The 22,266-nt window shown below is 48.4% G+C and overlaps 2 protein-coding genes across 8 annotated transcripts in view; one reads left to right on the forward strand and one right to left on the reverse strand.

Moving 5' to 3' along the window:
* Positions 1-160: 160 nt before the first annotated feature.
* On the forward strand, positions 161-18,088 carry LOC144601755 (transmembrane protein 14C-like). Of its 2 annotated transcripts, XM_078414136.1 has the most exons (4): positions 161-305; positions 9,107-9,208; positions 12,483-12,570; positions 17,876-18,088. In XM_078414136.1, the coding sequence occupies exons 1-4, from the start codon at positions 176-178 to the stop codon at positions 17,931-17,933; spliced, it is 378 nt and encodes a 125-aa protein (XP_078270262.1). In that variant the 5' UTR covers positions 161-175; the 3' UTR covers positions 17,934-18,088. The 2 variants fall into 2 exon arrangements, with proteins under 2 accessions (XP_078270262.1, XP_078270272.1); XM_078414146.1 differs by lacking the exon at positions 12,483-12,570.
* mak (male germ cell-associated kinase) overlaps positions 12,846-22,266 on the reverse strand; it is a 51,439-nt gene continuing 42,018 nt past the window's right edge. For 4 of the 6 annotated variants that reach the window (XM_078414086.1, XM_078414123.1, XM_078414104.1 and 1 more), the window contains one exon: positions 19,154-20,782. In XM_078414086.1, coding sequence (XP_078270212.1) covers positions 20,622-20,782 — 161 coding nt within the window. In that variant the 3' untranslated portion in view covers positions 19,154-20,621. Of the gene's footprint in view, positions 13,130-14,004; positions 14,686-19,153; positions 20,783-22,266 lie in introns of those variants that run through there. The other 2 variants (XM_078414113.1, XM_078414095.1) reach the window with 2 other exon arrangements.

The following is a 22,266-nucleotide window of genomic DNA, read 5'->3' on the forward strand; positions in this document are numbered from 1 at the left end:
CGGAGCTAGTGGTGCGCACGCCCGCTGCAGTCCCTCCTGCCGGGCCCGGTGGTGGATCGCACGCCCAGTGCAGTCCCTCCCGTCGGGCCCGTTGGTGCGCACGCCCAGTGCAGTCCCACCGGGCCGGTGGTGGTGCGCATGCCCAATGCAGCTCCGCCCGGGCCCGTTGGCGCGCATGCCCAGTGCGGTCCCGCCCAGTGAGGGGACGACGGACAACATGGCAGCGACGACGGCGACGGACTGGCCCGGCTTCGGTTACGCGGCGCTGGTGGTGGCCGGCGGGCTGCTCGGATACGTCAAAGCGGGTGAGAGTGAGGGAGCGCCCCTCGTCCCAGGAGAGAGAGAGTGAGGGAGCGCCCCCATCCCCCGGAGAGAGAGAGTGAGGGAGCGCCCCCATCCCCAGAGAGAGAGAGTGAGGGAGCGCCCCCATCCCCAGAGAGAGAGAGTGAGGGAGCGCCCCCCTCCCCAGAGAGAGAGAGAGTGAGGGAGCGCCCCCCTCCCCAGAGAGAGAGAGAGTGAGGGAGCGCCCCCTTCCCCAGAGAGAGAGAGAGTGAGGGAGCGCCCCCCTCCCCAGAGAGAGAGAGAGTGAGGGAGCGCCCCCCTCCCCAGAGAGAGAGAGAGAGAGGGAGCGCCCCCCTCCCCAGAGAGAGAGAGAGTGAGGGAGCGCCCCCCTCCCCAGAGAGAGAGAGTGAGGGAGCGCCCCCCTCCCCAGAGAGAGAGAGTGAGGGAGCGCCCCCCATCCCCCGGAGAGAGAGAGAGTGAGGGAGCGCCCCCCTCCCCCGGAGAGAGAGAGAGTGAGGGAGCGCCCCCCTCCCCAGAGAGAGAGAGAGTGAGGGAGAGAGAGAGAGAGTGAGGGAGCGCCCCCCTCCCCAGAGAGAGAGAGAGTGAGGGAGCGCCCCCCTCCCCAGAGAGAGAGAGAGAGAGAGTGAGGGAGCGCCCCCCTCCCCAGAGAGAGAGAGAGAGAGTGAGGGAGCGCCCCCCTCCCCAGAGAGAGAGAGAGAGAGTGAGGGAGCGCCCCCATCCCCAGAGAGAGAGAGAGAGAGAGAGAGTGAGAGAGAGTGAGGGAGCGCCCCCCTCCCCAGAGAGAGAGAGAGAGAGAGTGAGGGAGCGCCCGAACCCCCAGAGAGAGAGAGAGAGAGAGTGAGGGAGCGCCCCTCTCCCCCAGAGAGAGAGTGAGGGAGCGCCCCTCTCCTTCCTGAGAGAGTGAGGGAGCGCCCCTCTCACCAGAGCTCCACTTATCCCTGAGAGTGAGGGAGCGCCCCTCTCCCCCAGAGAGAGAGTGAGGGAGCGCACCTCCTTCCTGAGAGAGTGAGGGAGCGCCCCTCTCCCCCAGAGAGAGAGAGTGAGGGAGCGCCCCTCTCCCCCAGAGAGAGAGTGAGGGAGCGCACCTCTCCTTCCTGAGAGAGTGAGGGAGCGCCCCTCTCCCCCAGAGAGAGAGAGTGAGGGAGTGCCCCTCTCCCCCAGAGAGAGAGTGAGGGAGCGCACCTCTCCTTCCTGAGAGAGTGAGGGAGCGCCCCTCTCCCCCAGAGCTCCACTTATCCCTGAGAGTGAGGGAGCGCCCCTCCCCCAGAGAGTGAGGGAGCACACCTCTCCTTCCTGAGAGTGAGGGAGCGCCCCTCTCCCCCAGAGCTCCACTTATCCCTGAGAGTGAGGGAGCGCACCTCTCCCCCAGAGAGTGAGGGAGCACACCTCTCCTTCCTGAGAGTGTGAGGGAGCGCCCCTCTTCTGGGTAAGTGTCTTTGTCACTACATTAGAGAATGAGGGAGCGCCCCTCTCCCCACCTAATTTCTTTAGCCAGAGGGTGGTGAATCTGTGGAACTCATTGCCACAGAGGGCCGTGGAGGCCAAGTCCGTGGATATATTTAAGGCAGAGATAGACAGATTTTTGATTGGAATGGGTGTCAAGGGTTATGGGGAGAATGGAGATTAGGAGGCAGAGAAAGACATTCTGGCCTTCCATCACAGTGAGGAGGTGACTGGAGGAGACTCACTGTGATGGATGTTTCTTTTGTTTAGTGTTAGTTTATGATTGTATGTGTTATTGCATTTTTATTGATTATTCTTATTGGTCATTGTTGAACTGCGGGTAATTTTTCATTTCACTACACATTTATGTGTATGTGACAAATAAATGACTATTGATTGATCAGCCATGATCGAATGGCAAAGTAGACTCGGTGGGCCGAATGGCCAAATTCCTCTCCGATAACTTGTGAAGTAATGGGGAGAGAACTCACCCAGGCACTCGTGGGGGAAGAGGTGAGCTCCCTTAGTATGGGGGGGGGGGGGGAAAGAGAGTTACTTCAGCATTTTGTGTCTATCTGCAGTGTAAACAAGCACCTGCTGTTCCTTCCCACACACCCCCCTCCATCCTGTATCTGTCCCATTTTAGAGGGACACGTCTGATTCTTCATGCGCAGTTTACATTAAAAACATTTTTATGAGAAGTTTCTCAAAGTATCTTTTTTAATTTCTGATTTTATGTTGTGCATTACCCTTCTTGGCATTGTATTATTCAAATCAATTGTTAGCTTTCTTGTTTAGTTTAGTTTATTGTCACGTGTGACAAGTGAAAAGCTTTTGTGTTGCATGCTATCCAGTCAGTGAAAAGACTACATGATTACATTCAAGCCCTGTACTGTACTGCGTACATTTGAACTCTCAGTTTCAAGAAGGGTCTCAACCTGAAACGTCACTGATTCCTTTTCTCCAGAGATGCTGCCTGAGCCGCTGAGTTACTCCAGCACTTTGTGTCTAGTCACAGTGTACAAACACAGGGTAAAGGATTTAATATTTAGTGCAGACAGCACCCGTGGTCAGGATTGGACCTGGATCTCTGGCGCTGTAAGGCAGCAACTCTACTGCTGTGCCACCCTGGTTTTTCTATTGATGACAGACCTAATGCTGACAGGGGTACGAGAATTTACACCCAGCTTGCTAATTTACTCTCCAACTTGCTAATATCCATGTATATTTAGCAGCGTGAAGAGTGTTTCAACGCCGTCCATTTGCAGTTGTGGCAACAATGAGTTGCCACAACTGAATAAAAGAAATAAAAGAACTTGAAGTATTCATGAAACAAATCAGACCAGTTTTTAAGCATGCCGAAATAAGTTCATAAGTGGTGTTGGATTTCATCAGTGCCTGTAGCTTACACTGTGAAGATAGACACAAAAAGCTGGAGTAACTCAGCAGGCCAGGCAGCATCTATGGAGAGAAGGAATGGGTGACGTTTCGGGTCGAGACCCTTTTCACCACACTGTAATCATGTACAGTCTTTTGAGCTGACTGGGTAGCACTCAACAAAAAAGCTTTGCACTGTACCTCAGTGCACGTGACAATTATAAACTAAACTCTAAACACAGTGGCGCAGCAGTAGAGCTACTGCCTCACTTGTGGCAGAGACCCGGGTTCAGTCCTGACCTCGGGTGCTGTCTGTACAGTTTGTACGTTCTCCCTGTGACTGCGTGGGTTTTCTCCGGGTGCTCTGGTTTCCTCTCGCATTCCAAGTATGTGTAGGTTAATCGGCTCCTCTGTAAATTTCCCTTTGGTGTGCAGGGAATGGATGGGAAGTGGAAGAACATGGAACTAGCGTGAGCGGATGGGGTGAAGAGCTTGTTTTGATGCTGAATAGTTTAGTGTGGAAACAGGCTCCTCAGCTCACTGAGCCCACACCGGCTAACAATTACCCGTACACTAGTTCTATCCTACGCTCTGGGGACAATTTACACAAGTGATTTACGCGCAATGTTGACCTGTGCTCGCATAGTGAAATGTTGAAGATTTGGAGTATCGTGTTCAGTTTTGACCTGCCTGCTATGAGAACGATGTTGTCAAACTGGAAAGGGCGCAGAGAAGATTTACAAGAATGTTGCCAGGATTCGAGGGTCTGAGCTACAGGGAGAGGTTGAGCAGGCTAGGACTTTATTTCTTGGAGCGCAGGAGGATGAGGGGTGATCTTATGGAGGTGTGGAAGATCATGAGGGGAATAGATTCTTGCTGTTGAGGGCGTGCAGCGTAGGTTTACTAGGTTAATTCCCGGAATGGTGGGACTGTCATATGTTGAAAGACTGGAGCGACTACACTTGTATACACTGGAATTTAGAAGGATGAGAGGGGATCTTATCGAAACATATAAGATTATTAAGGGGTTGGACACGTTAGAGGCAGGAAACATGTTCCCAACGTTGGGGGAGTCCAGAACCAGGGGCCACAGTTTAAGAATAAGGGGTAGGCCCTTTAGAACGGAGATGAGGAAAAACTTTTTCAGTCAGAGTTGTAAATCTGTGGCATTCTCTGCCTCAGAAGGCAGTGGAGGCCAATTCTCTGAGTGCATTCAAGAGAGAGCTAGATAGAGCTCTTAATGATAGCGGAGTCAGGGGGTATGGGGAGAAGGCAGGAACGGGGTACTTATTGAGAATGATCAGCCATGATCACATTAAATAGTGGTGCTGGCTCGAAGGGCCGAATGGCCTACTCCTGCACCCATTGTCTATTGTCTAGATAGGGTGAATGCACAGTCTATTACCTAGAGTAGGCATCATAAGATCATAAGTGATAGGATTAGGACAATCACCCCATCAAGTCCACTCTGCCATTGAATCTTGGCTGATCTTTCTTTCCCTCTCAATCCCATTCTCTTGCCCTCACCACACCCGGGTGGAACGGTGACGCTGCGGTCGAGTTGCTGCCTTACAGCGCTTTCAACGCCAGAGACCCGGGTTCAATCCCGGCTGGTCGGTGCGGACTCGGTGGGCCGAAGGGCCTGTTTCCCCGCTGTATCTCTAAACTAAATTAAACCCGTACTAATCAAGAATCTATCTATCTCTGCCTTAAATACATCCACTGTGATTACCTCCACAGCCTTCTGAGATTACAAGAGTATTGAGAACACCCTTGGGAATTGAGAACCAGAGGACTTAGATTGAAGGTGAGAGAGGAAAGATTTAATACTAAGATTTAGAGATTTAAACCTAAGGAGAAACTTTTACACTCAGAGAGTGGTGTGTGTCTGGAACGAGCTGCAGAGGAGGTAGTTGAGGTACTATAACCGCATTTAAAAGACGGTTGGACAGTTATGTGGATAGGACAGGTTTTGAAGGATATGGGCCAAAGGTTGGCAGGTGGGACTAGCGTAGATGGAGTAACTTGGTCAGCATGAACAAATTGGGCTGAAGGGCCTGTTTCCATGCTGTACGACTCTATGACCATGATCTCCGCACAGTTGGTACCCACATCAACAGTGCCACTACAGTCACTCAAACACGTGATCATCGGGTGGCACGGTGGTGCAGCGGTGGAGCTACTGCCTCACAGCGTCAAAAATCTAGGTTTGATCCTGACTACGGGTGCTATCTGTGCGGAGTTTGCACGTTCTCCCCGTGACCGCGTGGGTTTTCCCCGGCTGCTCTGGTTTCCTCCCACACTCCAAAGACGTGCGGATTTGTAAGTTAATTGGCTTCGGTAAAATTGTAAATTGTCCCTAGTGTGTCGGATGGTGCGAGTATTTGGGGTGATCGCTGGTCGGCACAGACTCGGTGGGCCGAAGGGCCTGTTTCCACGCTGTATCTCTAACCTAAATCTAAACTGTATTAATTGGAAATCTGAAACAATCTGAGAAAATGCTGGACACAGTCGACAGCTCAGAAATGACAAAAGGACTGTGAGCTTAAACGTTAACTCTGTCTCCTTTGCTACAGATGTTGCCTGATCAGTAGGCAGAGTGTTATCGGCCTTTGGGTGTATTTGTGTAATGATCAGTAGCAGGTTGCAAAACTCTGATAAGGTGTCTGCAGTGATAATGTAGAAAGAAGGAACTGCCAGTGCAGTCTGAAGCAGGGTCCCAACCCAAAATGGCATCTATCCATGCTCTCCAGAGATGCTGCCTGACCCGATGAGTTACTCCAGCAGTCTATGTCGTTCACTGATAAGGTGTCTGGCCTCCATCCTATTTTGCAGTGCAACAGATCGTTGAACTCCTGACGTCGGCAGGGTGGCGGTCATTGTCCCATGTTTCAGTCTTGACGGTCTTCAGTCTTATCTCCTCTCACAAGTAGTTTCCTTGCAATCTCCTGGTCCACCAGTGCGCAGTGCGATCAAGGTCTTCACTATTACGGAGAAGACTACTTCTATCGTTGTGGTTCCCTGATCCTCAAAATTAAGACAGGCGACACGGAGAATTCTTCAAGAAGTTAAAAGCCTTTATTTGCAAACAACGACTGGAACAATCAGGAAGCCAACCACCTGACTGCCCACTTAGTACACCGGGCAGTCTATGTTTATAGGATTATTCCAAACCTTATCTTCTTTACATTACCTCATTACCTCATACTCACACTCCTTTCTTCAGTCATTCATTTCTTTGCAGTCACCCGTCTGTCCCACCACCATTAAATCCCATTCAGTAATTTATCCTTATCTCAATGCTCACATCCCTTCATACTTCGCCTCCCTTATTTCCCTGCTAGTCCATCCCTCACATCCATTCATCACCCCAAGGCCTATGTCTCCTTATCTGCCACCATTATCTTTCATCCAAATGAAACAAGGTTACAGACAGTTGCAATGTACTAAAGTATAAGGAATGCCTACGCTGTTAAATTTAAATGGCTAATAATGATTACAGCAGTTACAATGTAACAAACAAATATACAAAATACAACATTATCGGGATGCATCGCAGCAGGGTTTGGGAACAGCTCCATCCAAGACCGCAAGAAATTGCAGAGAGTTGTGGACGCAGCCCAGACCATCACACAAACTAACCTCCCTTCCATTCTCTCCATCTACACCTCAAGCTGCCTCGGCAAGGCCAGCAGCATCATCAAGGACCAGTCACCCTCTTCTCCCCTCTCCCATCAGGCAAGAGTTACAGAAGTGTGAAAACGCACACCTCCAGATTCAGGGACAGTTTCTTCCCGGCTGTTATCAGGCAACTGAATCGTCCTCTCACCAACTAGAGAGCGGTCCTGACCTCCCATCTACCTACAATTGAACTTGATCTTGCAATAAATGTACGGGTCCACCACTGATTTTCCGGCACCCTAGTCCCACCTGCCTGCGCTTGGTCCATAACCCTCCAAACCTGTCCTATCCATTTACCTGTCCAATTGTTTCTTAAACGATGGGATAGTCCCAGCCTCAATGACCTCCTCTGTCTGCTCGTTCCATACACCCACCACCCTCTGTGTGAAAAAGTTACCCCTCGGATTCCTATTAAATCTTTTCCCCTTCACCTTAAACCTATGTCCTCTGGTCCTCGATTCCCCTACTCTGGGCAAGAGACTCTGTGCGTCTACCCGATCTATTCCTCTTACACCTCCATAAGATCTCCCCTCATCCACCTATGCCCCAAAGAATAGAGACCCAGCCTGCTCAACCTCTCCCTGTAGCTCACACCCTCTAGTCCTGGCAACATCCTCGTAAATCTTTTCTGAACCCTTTGTTTTTGCATACAAAGTATCCGGAGGATGTGCCACAAAAACTCCTCTACGTAGCATGTGTCCCTTCTCTGCCTGTCCCCAACCTCCACGCCAGGACCCTCTTTGTCCTTGGTGTGTTTCTAGATTTTTTTTTTAGATTTAGAGATACAGCGCAGAAACAGGCCCTTCGGCCCACCGGGTCCGCGCCGCCCAGCGATCCCCGCACATCAACACTATCCTACACCAGGGACAATTTTTACATTTATACCCAGTCAATTAACCTACATACCGGTACGTCTTTGGAGTGTGGGAGGAAACCGAAGATCTCGGAGAATACCCACGCAAGTCACGGGGAGAACGTACAAACTCCGTACAGACTGCGCCCGTAGTCAGGATCGAACCTGAGTCTCCGGCGCTGCATTAGCTGTAAGGCAGCAACTCTACCGCTGTGCCACCTGGTGTTGGTTGCTCCTTGTTCCTCAGATGTACCAAGGTACAGTTTTTGCATTCAATCTGGTGAAATCATATTGCAGACCTCACCTGGGCAGCATGCAAAGACTCGCCACGTTTCTGGTGCTGACTAAGTTACAAAACGTTAATGGACCGGTCCTATCTTGTCACAGCGGGGAACCAGGCCTGCTTTTGCTTGGCGCCCCCCTCACTTCAATCTCAATGCCCCCCTGATTCATCATTCCCCACCATGATATAAGACCATGCATCAGCGTCACCTCACCACTGGCTCCCCGTCCCCACTGCGGCCTAACGTCGTGGAGTGGTGCGGCCTTTCATGCTGAGACCGGCCCGGCGCTTCATGCCGCGAGCGCGGCACGGACTTTAACATCGTGGAGCTTGCGATCCTTTGCCGAGGATCGACTGTGGTGAGGCTCCAACCAGTGTGGGGCCTGTGGACAATAGACAATAGGTACAGGAGTAGGGCATTCGGCCCTTCGAGCCAGCACCACCATTCAATGTGATCATGGCTGATCATTCTCAATCAGTACCCCGTTCCTGCCTTCTCCCCCTACCCCCTGACTCCGCTATCCTTAAGAGCTCTATCTAGCTCTCTCTTGAATGCATCCAGAGTATCGGCCTCCACTGCCTTCTGAGGCAGAGAATTCCACAGATTCACAACTCTGACAGAAAAAGTTTTTCCTCATCTCCGTTCTAAATGGCCTACCCTTATTCTTAAACTGTGGCCCCTGGTTCTGGACTCCCCCAACATTGCGAACATGTTTCCTGCCTCTAACGTGCCCAACCCCTTAATAATCTTATACGTTTCGATAAGATCCCCTCTCATCGTGAAGCCCGCGGTCTCTCTGGTGAGAAGAGGCCGACTTTGGAGCTCCGTGCCACGCAGAGAGTTTGTCAACTGTCCCCACGCCGGAGTTTCGATCATCCCGACGCGAGGGCTTTGGACAGTCGGCATCGGCGACAGCGGACGGTTCAACAGCCCCGACTGCGGGTGAACAAAGAGGAAGATGACTGAACTTTATTACCTTCCATCACAGTGAGGAACGTGGAATCCGCTGTGGTGGATGTTCATGTTAAATTTTACTTCATGTGGCTGTGTGTCTTGTTGCTTTTCACTTATGGTCACTCAAATTTCACTGTACCTTGATTGGTGCACGTGACAATAAATTGAATTTTGATCTTGAATGCTGACGATGGATTTGCTTATTCTCCAGGTAGCGTGCCTTCACTCGCGGCCGGCCTGCTGTTCGGGGGAGCGGCAGGCGTCGGTGCCTACCAGATCACCCAGAACCCCAAGAACGTCTGGCTGTCACTGGGTGAGTATCCCGCCTTCATCTACAGTCACAGTGTGTCTTACAGCGTGGAAACAGGCCCTTCAGCCCAACCTGCCCACACCCACCCAGAGAAACATAGAAAATAGGTGCAGGAGTAGGCCATTCGGCCCTTCGAGCCTGCACCGCCATTCAATATGATCATGGCTGATCATCCAACTCAGTATCCCATATCTGCCTTCTCTCCTAACCCCTGATCCCTTTAGCCACAAGGGCCACATCTAACTCCCTCTTAAATATAGCCAATGAACTGGCCTCAACTACCTTCTGTGGCAGAGAATTCCACAGATTCACCACTCTCTGTGTGAAAAAAAACTTTCTCGTCTCGGTCCTAAAAGACTTCCCCTTTATCCTTAAACTGTGACCCCTTGTTCTGGACTTCTCCAACATCGGGAACAATCTTAAGAAAATAACTGCAGATGCTGGTACAAATCGATTTATTCACAAAATGCTGGAGTAACTCAGCAGGTCAGGCAGCATCGCGGGAGAGAAGGAATGGGTGACGTTTCGGGTCGAGACCCTTCTTCAGACGTCTGAAGAAGGGTCTCGACCCGAAACGTCACCCATTCCTTCTCTCCCGAGATGCTGCCTGACCTGCTGAGTTACTCCAGCATTTTGTGAATAAATTGGGAACAATCTTCCTGCATCTAGCCTGTTCCTTAAGAATTTTGTATGTTTCTATAAGATCCCCCCTCAATCTTGTAAATTCCAGCGAGTACAAGCCGAGTCTATCCAGCCTTTCTTCATATGAAAGTCCTGCCATCCCAGGAATCAAGCCCCATCTACACTAGTCCCATCTGCCTGTGTTTGGTCCATATCCTTCCAAACCTGTCCTATCCATGCACCTGTCCAAATGTTTCTTAAACATTGTGATAGTCCCTGCCTCAACCACCACCACCTCCGGAAGCTCGTTCCATACACCCACCACCCTTTGTGTGAAAAAGTTACCCCTCAGATTCCTGTTAAATCTTTCCCTCCTCCCCTTCAACCAATGTCCTCTGATTTTTGATTCACGTACTCTGGGCAAGAGAGTGTGTATTTACCCGATCTATTCCTCTCATGATTTTATACACCTCTAGCAGATGAAAGAATATCATTGAAAGGTTGCCAAACATTTTAATTCCCCTTTCCATTCCCACACTGACCTTTCTGTCCTGGGCCTCCTCCATTGTCAGAGTGAGGCCCAGCGCAGATTGGAGGAACAGCACCTGGCTTGAGCAGCTAACAATGCAGTAGGTAGTGTATGAGGAGAAATCGCAGTGGAGCAACAGGTAGTGTATGGTGCCTGACCCGCTGAGTTACTCCAGCACTCTGTGAAACGTCACCTATCCATGTTCTCCAGAGATGCTGCCTGACCCGCTGAGTTACTCCAGCACTCTGTGAAACGTCACCTATCCATGTTCTCCAGAGATGCTGCCTGACCCGCTGAGTTACTCCAGCACTCTGTGAAACGTCACCTATCCATGTTCTCCAGAGATGCTGCCTGACCCGCTGAGTTACTCCAGCACTCTGTGAAACGTCACCTATCCATGTTCTCCAGAGATGCTGCCTGACCCGCTGAGTTACTCCAGCACTCTGTGAAATGTCACCTATCCATGTTCTCCAGAGATGCTGCCTGACCCGCTGAGTTACTCCAGCACTCTGTGAAACGTCACCTATCCATGTTCTCCAGAGATGCTGCCTGACCCGCTGAGTTACTCCAGCACACTGTGAAACATCACCTATCCATGTTCTCCAGAGATGCTGCCTGACCCGCTGAGTTACTCCAGCACTCTGTGAAACGTCACCTATCCATGTTCTCCAGAGATGCTGCCTGACCCGCTGAGTTACTCCAGCACTCTGTGAAACGTCACCTATCCATGTTCTCCAGAGATGCTGCCTGACCCGCTGAGTTACTCCAGCACTCTGTGAAACGTCACCTATCCATGTTCTCCAGAGATGCTGCCTGACCCGCTGAGAGATGCTGCCTGACCCGCTGAGATACTCCAGCACTCTGTGAAACGTCACCTATCCATGTTCCCCAGAGATGCTGCCTGACCCGCTGAGTTACTCCAGCACTCTGTGTCTATTAGTGGAGGTATTTGAATGTTGGGCTTTTTTCTAAGGACCATACTTTGTGGTGTTCATAGGGACAGTTACTTTCAGAATAAACAACTGCAAACAACAACAAATGTTAAACGTACACTTCCTTTTTATTGTGCCATTCTTTCTACAGTTAGATATGTGAACAGTTCCTCTTAAAACAGTGATGTAAACCAAGGGCATGATCCTCAGAGACCTTTATCTTGGAACATAGAGCAGTACAGCAATAATCTAAAATCCACACAGACAACTCTTAGGTTGAGTAAATTTGTAAAAAGATGGGTGTTGCAGCGGTAGAGTTGCTGCCTCACAGCGCCAGAGACCCGTCTTCCATCCTGACTTCAGGTGCTGTCTGTACGGAGTTTGTACGTTCTCTCCGTGACAGCGTGGGTTTTCTCCGGTTTCCGCCCACACTCCAAAGGCGTCCGGGTCTTTACGTGGGCATGCCCGCACGCACGCACACACATCCAACCCCAACAACAGTAACAGGAGGGCAGGAATGGGACCCGGTGAGTTTAAAGGAAGCTATTCTTCACTTGTCTGCATTTAAAACATGTAAAGCTATAAATATCCGCCTGCGTTCATTCTCCTGACCTTGATGTGAGCTGTAGTCAGCCTTTCATTAGTAAAGGCCTGACAAGGCAAAGTATATCTGCTCTACTTCAAGGGCGGCACGGTGGCGCAGCGGTAGAGTTGCTGCCTCACAGTGTCAGAGACCCGGGTTCGATCCTGACCACGGGTGCCGTCTTTACGGAGTTTGTACGTTCTCCCCGTGACCTGCATGCGTTTTCTCCGGGTGCTCCGGTTTCCTCCCGCACTCCAAAGACGTGCAGGTTTGTAGATTAATTGGCTTTGGTAAGAATGATAAATTGTCCCTAGTGTGTAGGATAGTGCTAGTGTACGGGGCGAACACTGGTGGGGGCAGACTGGTGGGCCAATGGTCCTGTTTCCACGTTGTACCTCTGAGCTAAACTAAACTACTTGGTCTGATGAAGTGATATTTGGTCAGTTTAGGTCAGATGCTGCCTGACCTGCTGAGTTACTCCAGCATTTTGTGAAATAAATGGTCAGTTTGGAACACTGGTTTTAAAATCTTGGGACCTGTGGCATGAATGGGTAACTCTGAAAAAGTTTGGCAAATATCCGTTTGGCTGATCTGTGGCCTGTTATTTTCCAGTTGTTTCAGGAGCGCTGACTGGAATAATGGGAATGCGATTCTACAATTCGAGGAAATTCATGCCAGCTGGTTTAGTCACAGGAGTAAGGTAATGTGGACCACTATATGTGTGTCCAACTGATTGTCTTGCTGAGGACAATAGACAATAGGTGCAGGAGGATGCCATTCGGCCCCTCGTGCCAGCACCGTCATTCACTGTGATCATGGCTGATCATCCACAATCAGTACCCCTTCTCCCCATACCCCCTGACTCCACTATCTTTAAGAGCTCTATCTAACTCTCTTGAAAGCATCCAGAGAATTGGCCTCCACTGCCTTCTGAGGCAGAGAATTCCACAGATTCACAACTCTCTGAGTGAAAAGGTTTTTCCTCATCTCCGTTCTAAATGGCCTACCCCTTATTCTTAAACTGTGGCCCCTGGTTCTGGACTCCCCCAACATCGGGAACATGTTTCCTGCCTCTTGCGTGTCCAATCCCTTAATAATCATATATGTTTCAATAAGATCCCCTCTCATCCTTCTAAATTCCAGTGTATACAGGCCCAGTCGCTCCAGTCTTTCAACATACTGAATGGAGCGAGAGAGGAGTTGAATGGGAATTGGAATTGCTGTGGCAGCCATATTTTAAATATGGGCTGAAAATTTTTCTGAGAACAAAAAAGGGCAAAATGCAAGTCAACTCCGCCATTCAATCATGGCTGATCTACTTTGCCCTCTCAACCCCATTCTACCGCCTTCTCCCCATAACCCCCGACACCCGTACTAATCGAGAGGTCACTACCTCTTCTCCCCTCTCCCATTGGGCAAAAGGTATACAAGTGTGAAAACGCACACCTCCAGATTCAGGGGCAGTTTCTTCCCGGCAGTTTTCAAGAAACTGAAATGTCCTCTCACCAACTAGAGAGCGGTCCTGACCTTCCATCTGCCTCATTGGAGACCCTCGGACTATCATTACTATCGGACTTTACTGGACTTTATCTTGCACTAAATGTCGTTCCCTTATCTTGCATCTGTACACTGGATGGCTCAATTGGAATAATGTATTTATTGTCTTCCTGCATGACTGGATAGCACGCAACAAAAAAAAACCCTTTTACCGTACCTCGGTACACGTGACAATAAACTAAACTAAACATTGAACTGCACAGGAACAGGCCATTTGACCCAATATATCCATGCTGAATATGATAGAAACATAGAAAATCGGTGCAGGAGGAGGCCATTTGGCCCTTCGAGCCAGCACCGCTATTCATTGTGATCATGGCTGATCATCCACAATCAGTAACCCGTGCCTGCCTTCTCCCCATATCCCTTGATTCCGATAGCCCAACTTAAACAAATGCCATGCTGCCAAGTTAAACTAATCTCTTCCGCCTACACGTGATCCATATCCCTCCAATCCCTGCATGTCCATGTGCCTGTTTAAAAGCATCTTACACGCCACTATCATATCTGCCCTCACCACCACCCCTGGCAGCAGGTCCCAGCCCCCCCCCCCCCCCCACAATCAGAGGGACCGCTTTAGTAAGAGGGGGTGTTAATCTGTGGAACTCATTGCCACAGAGGGCTGTGGAAGTCAAGTCGGTGGGTATTTTTAAGGCAGAGATAGACGAATTTGTGATTAGAACGGGGTGTCAAGGGTTGTGGGGAGAAGGCAGGAGAATGGGATTAGGAGGCAGAGATCAGCCACGATTGAATGGCGGAGCGGACTCGATGGGCCGAATGGCCAAATCCTACCCCTATACCTTGTGAATGTGAACCACCCTCTGAGTTTAAAAACAACTCGAACCGCACATCTCCTTTAAACTATATTCTGCACTCTCTTTGCTCTGACCTACTGTACTAGTTGCATTAACAATACGTTCATTGCATTAATGTGCACAAAATCTACATTTGGCGTTGACTAAACTTCCCAAAGTGCTTTATGGATGTCTCACGGACATGCAAGGCAAAATAAACGTAAGTCTTTGTTGTGTTCTAAACTCCACTTTATTGGCAGGTGCAGCATAGGAACTAAGGCAGGCGTATCTACAACCTGTGCACGTCGCCAGGGTTAAGAACTGTGCACACCGATCAATTTTGGTCAAAGTCCTGAAAAATATTAGTTGCCTCCTTTCCAGTTAAACTGTCCCTGTCCTCAGATTTTTACTCCAGCAGTATACAGCGGGAATGGTTTGTTTGAATGCTTGCATATGGTACAGAGCTAAAACACCAGGAAATAAGCAGAAATAACAATCAGTCACATCCATCCAATGGCTTCACGTGCAACGAAATATAAATAAAATATTGGGCTGTAGAAACGAAGAACAACAGATGCTGAGTTACAAAAAAAAGACACATAGTGCTGGAGTAACTCAGCGGGTCAGGCAGCGTCTGTGGTGCGAAGGGATCCGACCCAAAGCACTAGGACCTTGACTGACTAGGGAATTGTTTTTTTGTTACTGGGTTACCACATGCTGCCTTTTGCAATTGAATAACCAACTCCCTCAATACCAAGACTTTTTTAAGCATGCAAGGCTTTTCAGCTGCCTTGCCATATCAATAACATCGGAAGATGTTGAGAGAATACTCAAAGGCCGCCCGGCTCCTGTGATAAAAGAAACCAATAGTGTTTTAGGTTGATCATCTTTAGACTGGTCTGTCGGGGAAAAGTTTGGCCAATAACGTAAAGTTAGTAAACTATAGTAGCGCTGTTTGCGAACAGCTTCAGAGGTCAGGAGGGAAAGGGAAGGTTGGAATGCAGAAAGGTAGATTCGTTTTGGAGATGCAGCCTGGAAACAGGCCCACCTCTCCCACTTTCCCACCCCTTACACACTAGGGTGCAATTATACAGAGGCCAATTAACCTACAAACCAAACCTGGAAAAAACCGCAGATACTGGTTTAAATCAAAGGTAGACACAGAATGCTGGAGTAACTCAGCGGGTCAGGCAGCATCTCGGGAGAGATGGAATGGGTGACGTTTCAGGTCGAGACCCTTCTTCAGACCTGACCTTAAACTGTGGCCCCTGGTTCTGGACTCCCCCAACATTGGGAACATGTTTCCTGCCACTAACATGTCCAACCCTTTAATAATCTTATACATTTTGATAAGATTCCCTCTCATCCTTCTAAATTCCAGTGGATACAAGCCTAGTCGCTTCAGTCTTCCGAGATAGTGACAAGGGCTAGAGATGAAGAGGAGACAAAAGGATATCAGATCAGGAGAGAGGAGGAGTGAAATGTAAAGCCGGAGGGAGGGATATGAGTGGAAGGATAAACTGGGCTGGGGATAAAAGAGGAATATCTTTTTATTTGAGAGTGAGAGGAGCCCAATAAAAAGCTGGTTAAGATCAATAAAACCATATTTTTAAGATTATTTCTGTTACGATTTCTCACCCTCTCCCTAATTGAACAAGAGCATAAGACACAGCAGCAGAATTAGGCCGTCGAATCTGCTCCGCCATTTAATCATGGCTGATCTATTTTACCCTCTCAACCCCATTCTCCTGCCTTCTCCCCGTAACCTTTGACTCCCTTACTAATCATGAACCTATCAATCTTCGCTTTAAAAATATCCATTGACTTGGCCTCCACCAGGACTAAAAAGTATTCCTAAAAACATCGTTTCGCTGAACACCTCCGCTCAGTCCGTCTTAACCTACCTGATCTCCCAGTGGCTCAGCACTTCAACTCCCCCTCCCACTCCCAATCTGACCTTTCTGTCCTGGGACTCCTCCATTGTCAGAGTGAGGCCCAGCGCAAATTGGAGGAACAGCACCTCATATTTCGCTTGGGTGGTTTACATTGACTTCTCTATCCCCTCCCCCTTCCCAGTTCTCCCACCAGTCTTCCCGTCTCCGACTACATCCTATCTTTGTCCCGCCCCCTCCCCGGACATCAGTCTGAAGAAGGGTCTCGACCCGAAACGTCACCCATTCCTTCTCTCCCGAGATGCTGCCTGACCTGCTGAGTTACTCCAGCATTGTGTGTCTACCTAATAAGATTCCTCCTCATTGCCATTCGATTTATTAATGTCGTGTGTGGCGAGGTTTATTATTGTCATGTGTACCGAGGCACAGTGAAAAAGCTTTAGTTCTGCATTTTATCAAATCAAGTCCGGATATACTGTACATAAATACAACCAGGCCAAATACAAGTACAGTAGAGTGAAGGGGAAGATAGAGTGCAGAATATGGTTAGTACAACTAGAAATAATGCTAGATTTACATGTGGAAAAGAGATTTAAAAGACAAAGGTTTGTGTTAGATGATATTAGATCGTTCTCTTGGACCAGCACCCAAAGTGACGTCACACTTCAGTGGCATCTTCGCTGCCTCGGCAAAGCCAGCAGCATCATCAAGGACCGGTCTCACCCCGGCCACTCCCTCTTCTCCCCTCTCCCATCGGGCAAGAGGTACAGAAGTGTGAAAACGCACACCTCCAGATTCAGGGACAGTTTCTTCTCAGCTGTTATCAGGCAACTGAACTATCCTCTCAATAGACAATAGGTGTAGGAGTAGGCAATTTGGCCCTTCGAGCCAGCACCACCATTCAATGTGATCATGGCTGATCATTCTCAATCAGTACCCCGTTCCTGCCTTCTCCCCATACCCCCTGACTCCGCTATCTATAAGAGCTCTATCTAGCTCTCTCTTTAAAGCATCCAGAGAATTGGCCTCCACTGCCCTCTGAGGCAGAGAATTCCACAGATTTACAACTCTCGGACTGAAAAAGGTTTTCCTCATCTCCGTTCTAAATAGCCTACCCCTTATTCTTAAACTGTGGCCCCCTGGTTCTGAACTCCCCAACATTGGGAACATGTTTCCTGCCTCTAACGTGTCCAACCCCTTAATAATCTTATACGTTTCGATAAGATCCCCTCTCATCCTTCCAAATTCCAGTGTATACAAGCCTAGGTCGCTCCAGTCTTTCAACATATGACAGTCCCGCCATTCTGGGAATTAACCTGGTGAACATCAGGACCACTCTCATCAGCTAGAGAGTGGTCCTGAGCTACACTATCTACCTTTATGGAGACCCTCGGACTATCGTTAATAGGACTTTACCTTGCACTGTGTTATTCACCTTATTCCCTTTGTCTTGCACTATCTGTACACTGTGGACGGCTGAATTGTAATCATGTATTGCCTTTCCGCTGACTGGTTAGCACACACCTTGGTACACGTGACAATAAACCAAACTCAAACAATTGGATAGACCGTCAATTAATAACTCTCAGATGTCAGATTAAGATGACAAAGTCCTCATCAGATTTTTGCCATCGTGAGAATAATTTAAAACCCATATTTAAAAAAGATCAAGGAACACATCCTTTCGGTGTTGCAGAAGTGTATTACTTTCTGGGTTGCATGCTTGTATATTGTTTAATAATTCTTGTATGTTCTCCCACAGCATTCTGATGCTCGGAAGACTGGGACTAAAAATGATGGGAAGGCCCCATGAATCATGAAGCTTTGCTTTTTTTTAACACTAGGGAGTTTTGTATAAATGTGCTGGGATCACTTTTACTTTTGACGTTGATCATGCAAGATGAGATTGCACTAAACTGAATTTGAATCTGCAAGAGATGCAACTTCTTCCAATAAATCACCAAAGTTCAAATTGTTTTGCTCGCCCTCCTGTTTTATTTATTAACTTTCTTCCGTACGTCTATGGAAAAATATTGTGTCATCTTTTGGTAAATCGCATTCAGTATCCCGTTCCCATGCGCTGAAGATTCAACTTAAACATCTGCAGACACAAAATGCTGGAGTAACTCAGCGGGTCAGATAGCATCTTAGGCAGAGACGCTGCCTGACCCGCTGAGTTACTCCAGTATTTTGTATCTGCCTTCAATTTGAACCAGCATCTGCAGTTATTTTCCTAAACATCTGCAGAAAGATAAGCTGCCTCTATATCTTGTCCCATTTCTAGGGCAGTCATTAAACCAATGAGATCATCAATGTATACACTGGAATTTAGAAGGATGAGAGGGGATCTTATTGAAACATATAGGATTATTAAGGGGTTGGACACGTTAGAGGCAGGAAACATGTTCCCAATGTTGGGGGAGTCCAGAACCAGGGGCCACAGTTTAAGAATAAGGGGTAGGCCATTTAGAACGGAGATGTGGAAAAACTTTTTCAGTCACAGAGTTGTGAATCTGTGGAATTCTCTGCCTCAGAAGGCAGTGGAGGTCAATTCTCTGAATGCATTCAAGAGAGAGCTAGATAGAGCTCTTAAGGATAGTGGAGTCAGGGGAATGGGGAGAAGGCAGGAACGGGGTACTGATTGTGGATGATCAGCCGTGATCACATTGAATGGCGGTGCTGGCTTGAAAGGCCGAATGGCCCCCTCCTGCACCTATTGTCTATCATCCAGAATAGTTTAGTTCAGGGATACAGTGCGAAAACAAACACTTCTGCCCACGAGTTTGCGCCGACCAGTGATCCCCGCGCATTAACACTATCCTACACACGCACTCGGGACAATTTACATTTATGCCAAGCCAATTAACCTACAAACCTGGTAGACACAAAATGCTGGAGTAACTCAGCGGGTCAGGCAGCATCTCTGGAGAGAAGGAATAGGTGACGTTTCGGGTCAAGACCCGAATCGTCACACATTCCTTTTCTCCAGAGATGCTGCCTGACCCGCTGAGTTACTCCAACATTTTATGTCTACCTTCGATTTAAATCAGCATCTGCAGTTTTTTTTTCCTACACAAACTACAAACCTGGCCGTCTTTGGAGTGTGGGAGGAAACCGAAGATCCTGGAGAAAACCCATGGGGAGAACGTACAAACTCCGTACAGACAGCACCGGTAGTCAGGATGGAACCCGGGTCTCTGACGTTAGAAGTCAGCAACTCTACTGCCGTGCCGCCCGAACTGAGTCATTTAATGTTGTAAGATAGCTAGATTTCTAATCAATTTGTCTTCCACCCCATCAGTGATCCACTCCCTGACTCTGTACTTAGCACGAGTCTTGTCTCTTCATATTACCCGGTTCCATGGAAATACCCTCACCCTGAAATATTAGAGGCGCAAGGAACCTTATTCCCTGGAGTGGCTGGTATTAATTCATAGATAGGGTGAATGCGCACAGGTTTTCCAGGGTAGGGGAATCAAGAACCAGAGGACATGGGTTTAAGGTGAGGGGGGGGGGAAAGATTTAATGGGAGCCTGAGGGGCAACTTCCCTTCCGGGGGCAACTTCCCTTCCACAGATGCTGCCTGACCCGTTGAGTTCCTCCAGCACTTTGTGTTTCGCTGCCCGAGGCAGGCAGTTTGCCAAAGTGTTACTTTCACACTGGCCCCAAAAGCTGCTGTTTCTTGTAACAAAGGTCCTTTCCCACATTACCACCGTGACTGGCAGACCTTTGACTCGTTACAGTGCGACGCTTGGACTGGAGGAGTGCGGTGTTAAACTGCATTTACTTGTTTCCTTTTTCCACTGATTGTGAAAAAAGACGATCAAATCCCAATAAATCAAATCGATTTTTACTGTAAAAACGAAAAAAACCCTGCAGGACGACCATTGTGATTGGTTCATTTACAAATTAACAAATTAACGAAGGTATCTACTGTGCAAAGAAGCATTTTAAATACACAACAACATTTTAAGAAGCTGGTTCTGACCACTTACACATGTTTCTGGCTATTTGGAAGGATCGGTATTTCCTCCTCTGATGCCCTTAATCATCGGGTCTGAGCAAGAATAACTAATCCCAACGCAATTGAACATGAAATGAAGTTTTATATTCCATTCAGCCGTAAAAGTTCATAATGCAAAAGTGTTTTCAAGGCACTTGTCGTATCCGCAAGACATATGAAAATAAATATCCCTAATCTACTACGCTTATTCAAATTGATTTAAATATTAAAACTTAAAATTGACATCTTCCAGGAGCAATGTGCAATGAATTCTACAGCTGCTGTTCACATCTGCGTCCGTGTTGTTAATGTGTGAACAGCCTGCTGCATCTCTGAACTGAGACGATTCCCTAGATTTCAAATTGAAAAATGATCCCCGCCAGTTATCAAAATGGAAGTAAAAGGCCATCTGTGGGATGAAGATGCTTTTGCACTGGGCTGGGGTAGGCGAGGCCAGAGCACGAGCTCGTAGTCCGGGGACCGACCGGGGAAGTAGTAGCAGAGGCTATCTGTGGTTGCCGTATTTCGATGCCCAGTCAGTCCTTCCGTGGACGGGGTGAAGGGGCGGTGGATAGGCCAGGCGTTCGGCTGAGTGCTTTTTGGCCGCGTTGTAACTGGGGGCCGGCAGCTGGGGATGGGTCGGTTTGGTTTTCCAAGCATCGTGGTCTTTGGGTGGGAGTGGTGGGGGGGGGGTAAAACAAAAAAACATCCGTTAACATTTAGATTTTATGAAGCAACTGGACGACCTGGCTCCCGTTGTGACGCAAGATGAACACGGAAGTATTAGATCAAAATGGAGATCTCATCTTGTATATATATATGTATGTTCCCGAAATACAGGCAAAACTTGAAAGACACTTGACGCTGCATACCGCAGACGAATGGTGAGTAAGGTATCGCTAAATTTAGACAATAGACAATAGGTGCAGGAGGAGGCCATTCGACCCTTCGAGCCAGCACTGCCATTCAATGTGATCATGGCTGATCATTCTCAATCAGTACCCCGTTCCTGCCTTCTCCACATTACCCCTTGACTCCGCTATCCTTAAGAGCTCTATCCAGCTCTCTCTTAAATGCATTCAGAGAATTGGCCTCCACTGCCTTTTGAGGCAGAGAATTCCACAGATTCACAACTCTCTGACTGAAAAAGTTTTTCCTCATCTCAGTTCTAAATGGCCTACTCCTTATTCTTAAACTGTGGCCCCTTGTTCTGGACTCCCCCCAAAATTGGGAACATTTATTGCGCTATCGTGTACCGTTTTGGCTGTATTTCGAGAACGTGCAAGATGAGACTTTTAGTGATATATATAGATGAGCAAGCTTTACTTTCTACATAGAACAGTACAGCACAAGAACAGGCCATTCCATGTTCTGTGTTAGGTGATGGATTCGAATGAGGGGGAGTGCAGATGCTAAAGTTCATTCCGCACTATCAGACAACAAACCACATTAGCCACCTTAAGAATGAAACGGTACCTTGTTATTCACACTTGCGGGAGTGGGAGAGCAACTCCGAGTACGGCTACATACTCGCTGTCCCTCGTGGTCCCACTCAAAGGTGCGATCCCAAGCACAGCTTATTTATACCTGGGGGGAGGTCACCCACCTCTTTCATCATCATCTCCCTTGAACAAAGCCCCTCGTGTTTGGACATGCTCGGACATGTCCCACTGCACTCACACTTAACCCTCTCAGTCCTGAAACTCTTTCATAGATGTTGAGTTTAGTTTATAGTCATGTGCACCGAGGTACAGTGAAAAGCATTTTTCTTGCGTGCTAGCCAGTCGGCAGAAAGACTACTCGTGATTACAATCGAGCCGTCCACATTGTACAGATACGGGATAACGTGAATAACGTGTAGTGCAAGGTAAAGTCCAGTAAAGTCCGATCAAAGATAGTCCAAGGGTCTCCAATGAGGTAGATAGTTGTTCAGGACTGCTCTCCATTAGTTGGTGATAGGATGGTTCAGTTGCCTGATAACAGCTGGGAAGAAACTGTCCCTGAATCAGGTGTAGATGGTCAAATAGGAAGCGATGCGGGCAGAGTTAGAGGGGTAATGTGTGCTGAGGTACAGTGAAAAGCTATTTTTGTTGTGTGCTATACAGTCAGCGGAAAGACTACACACGATTACAATCATGCCTCCGCAGTGT

Source organism: Rhinoraja longicauda, chromosome 2 (genome assembly GCF_053455715.1).
Source record: "Rhinoraja longicauda isolate Sanriku21f chromosome 2, sRhiLon1.1, whole genome shotgun sequence".
NCBI lineage: Eukaryota > Metazoa > Chordata > Chondrichthyes > Rajiformes > Arhynchobatidae > Rhinoraja > Rhinoraja longicauda.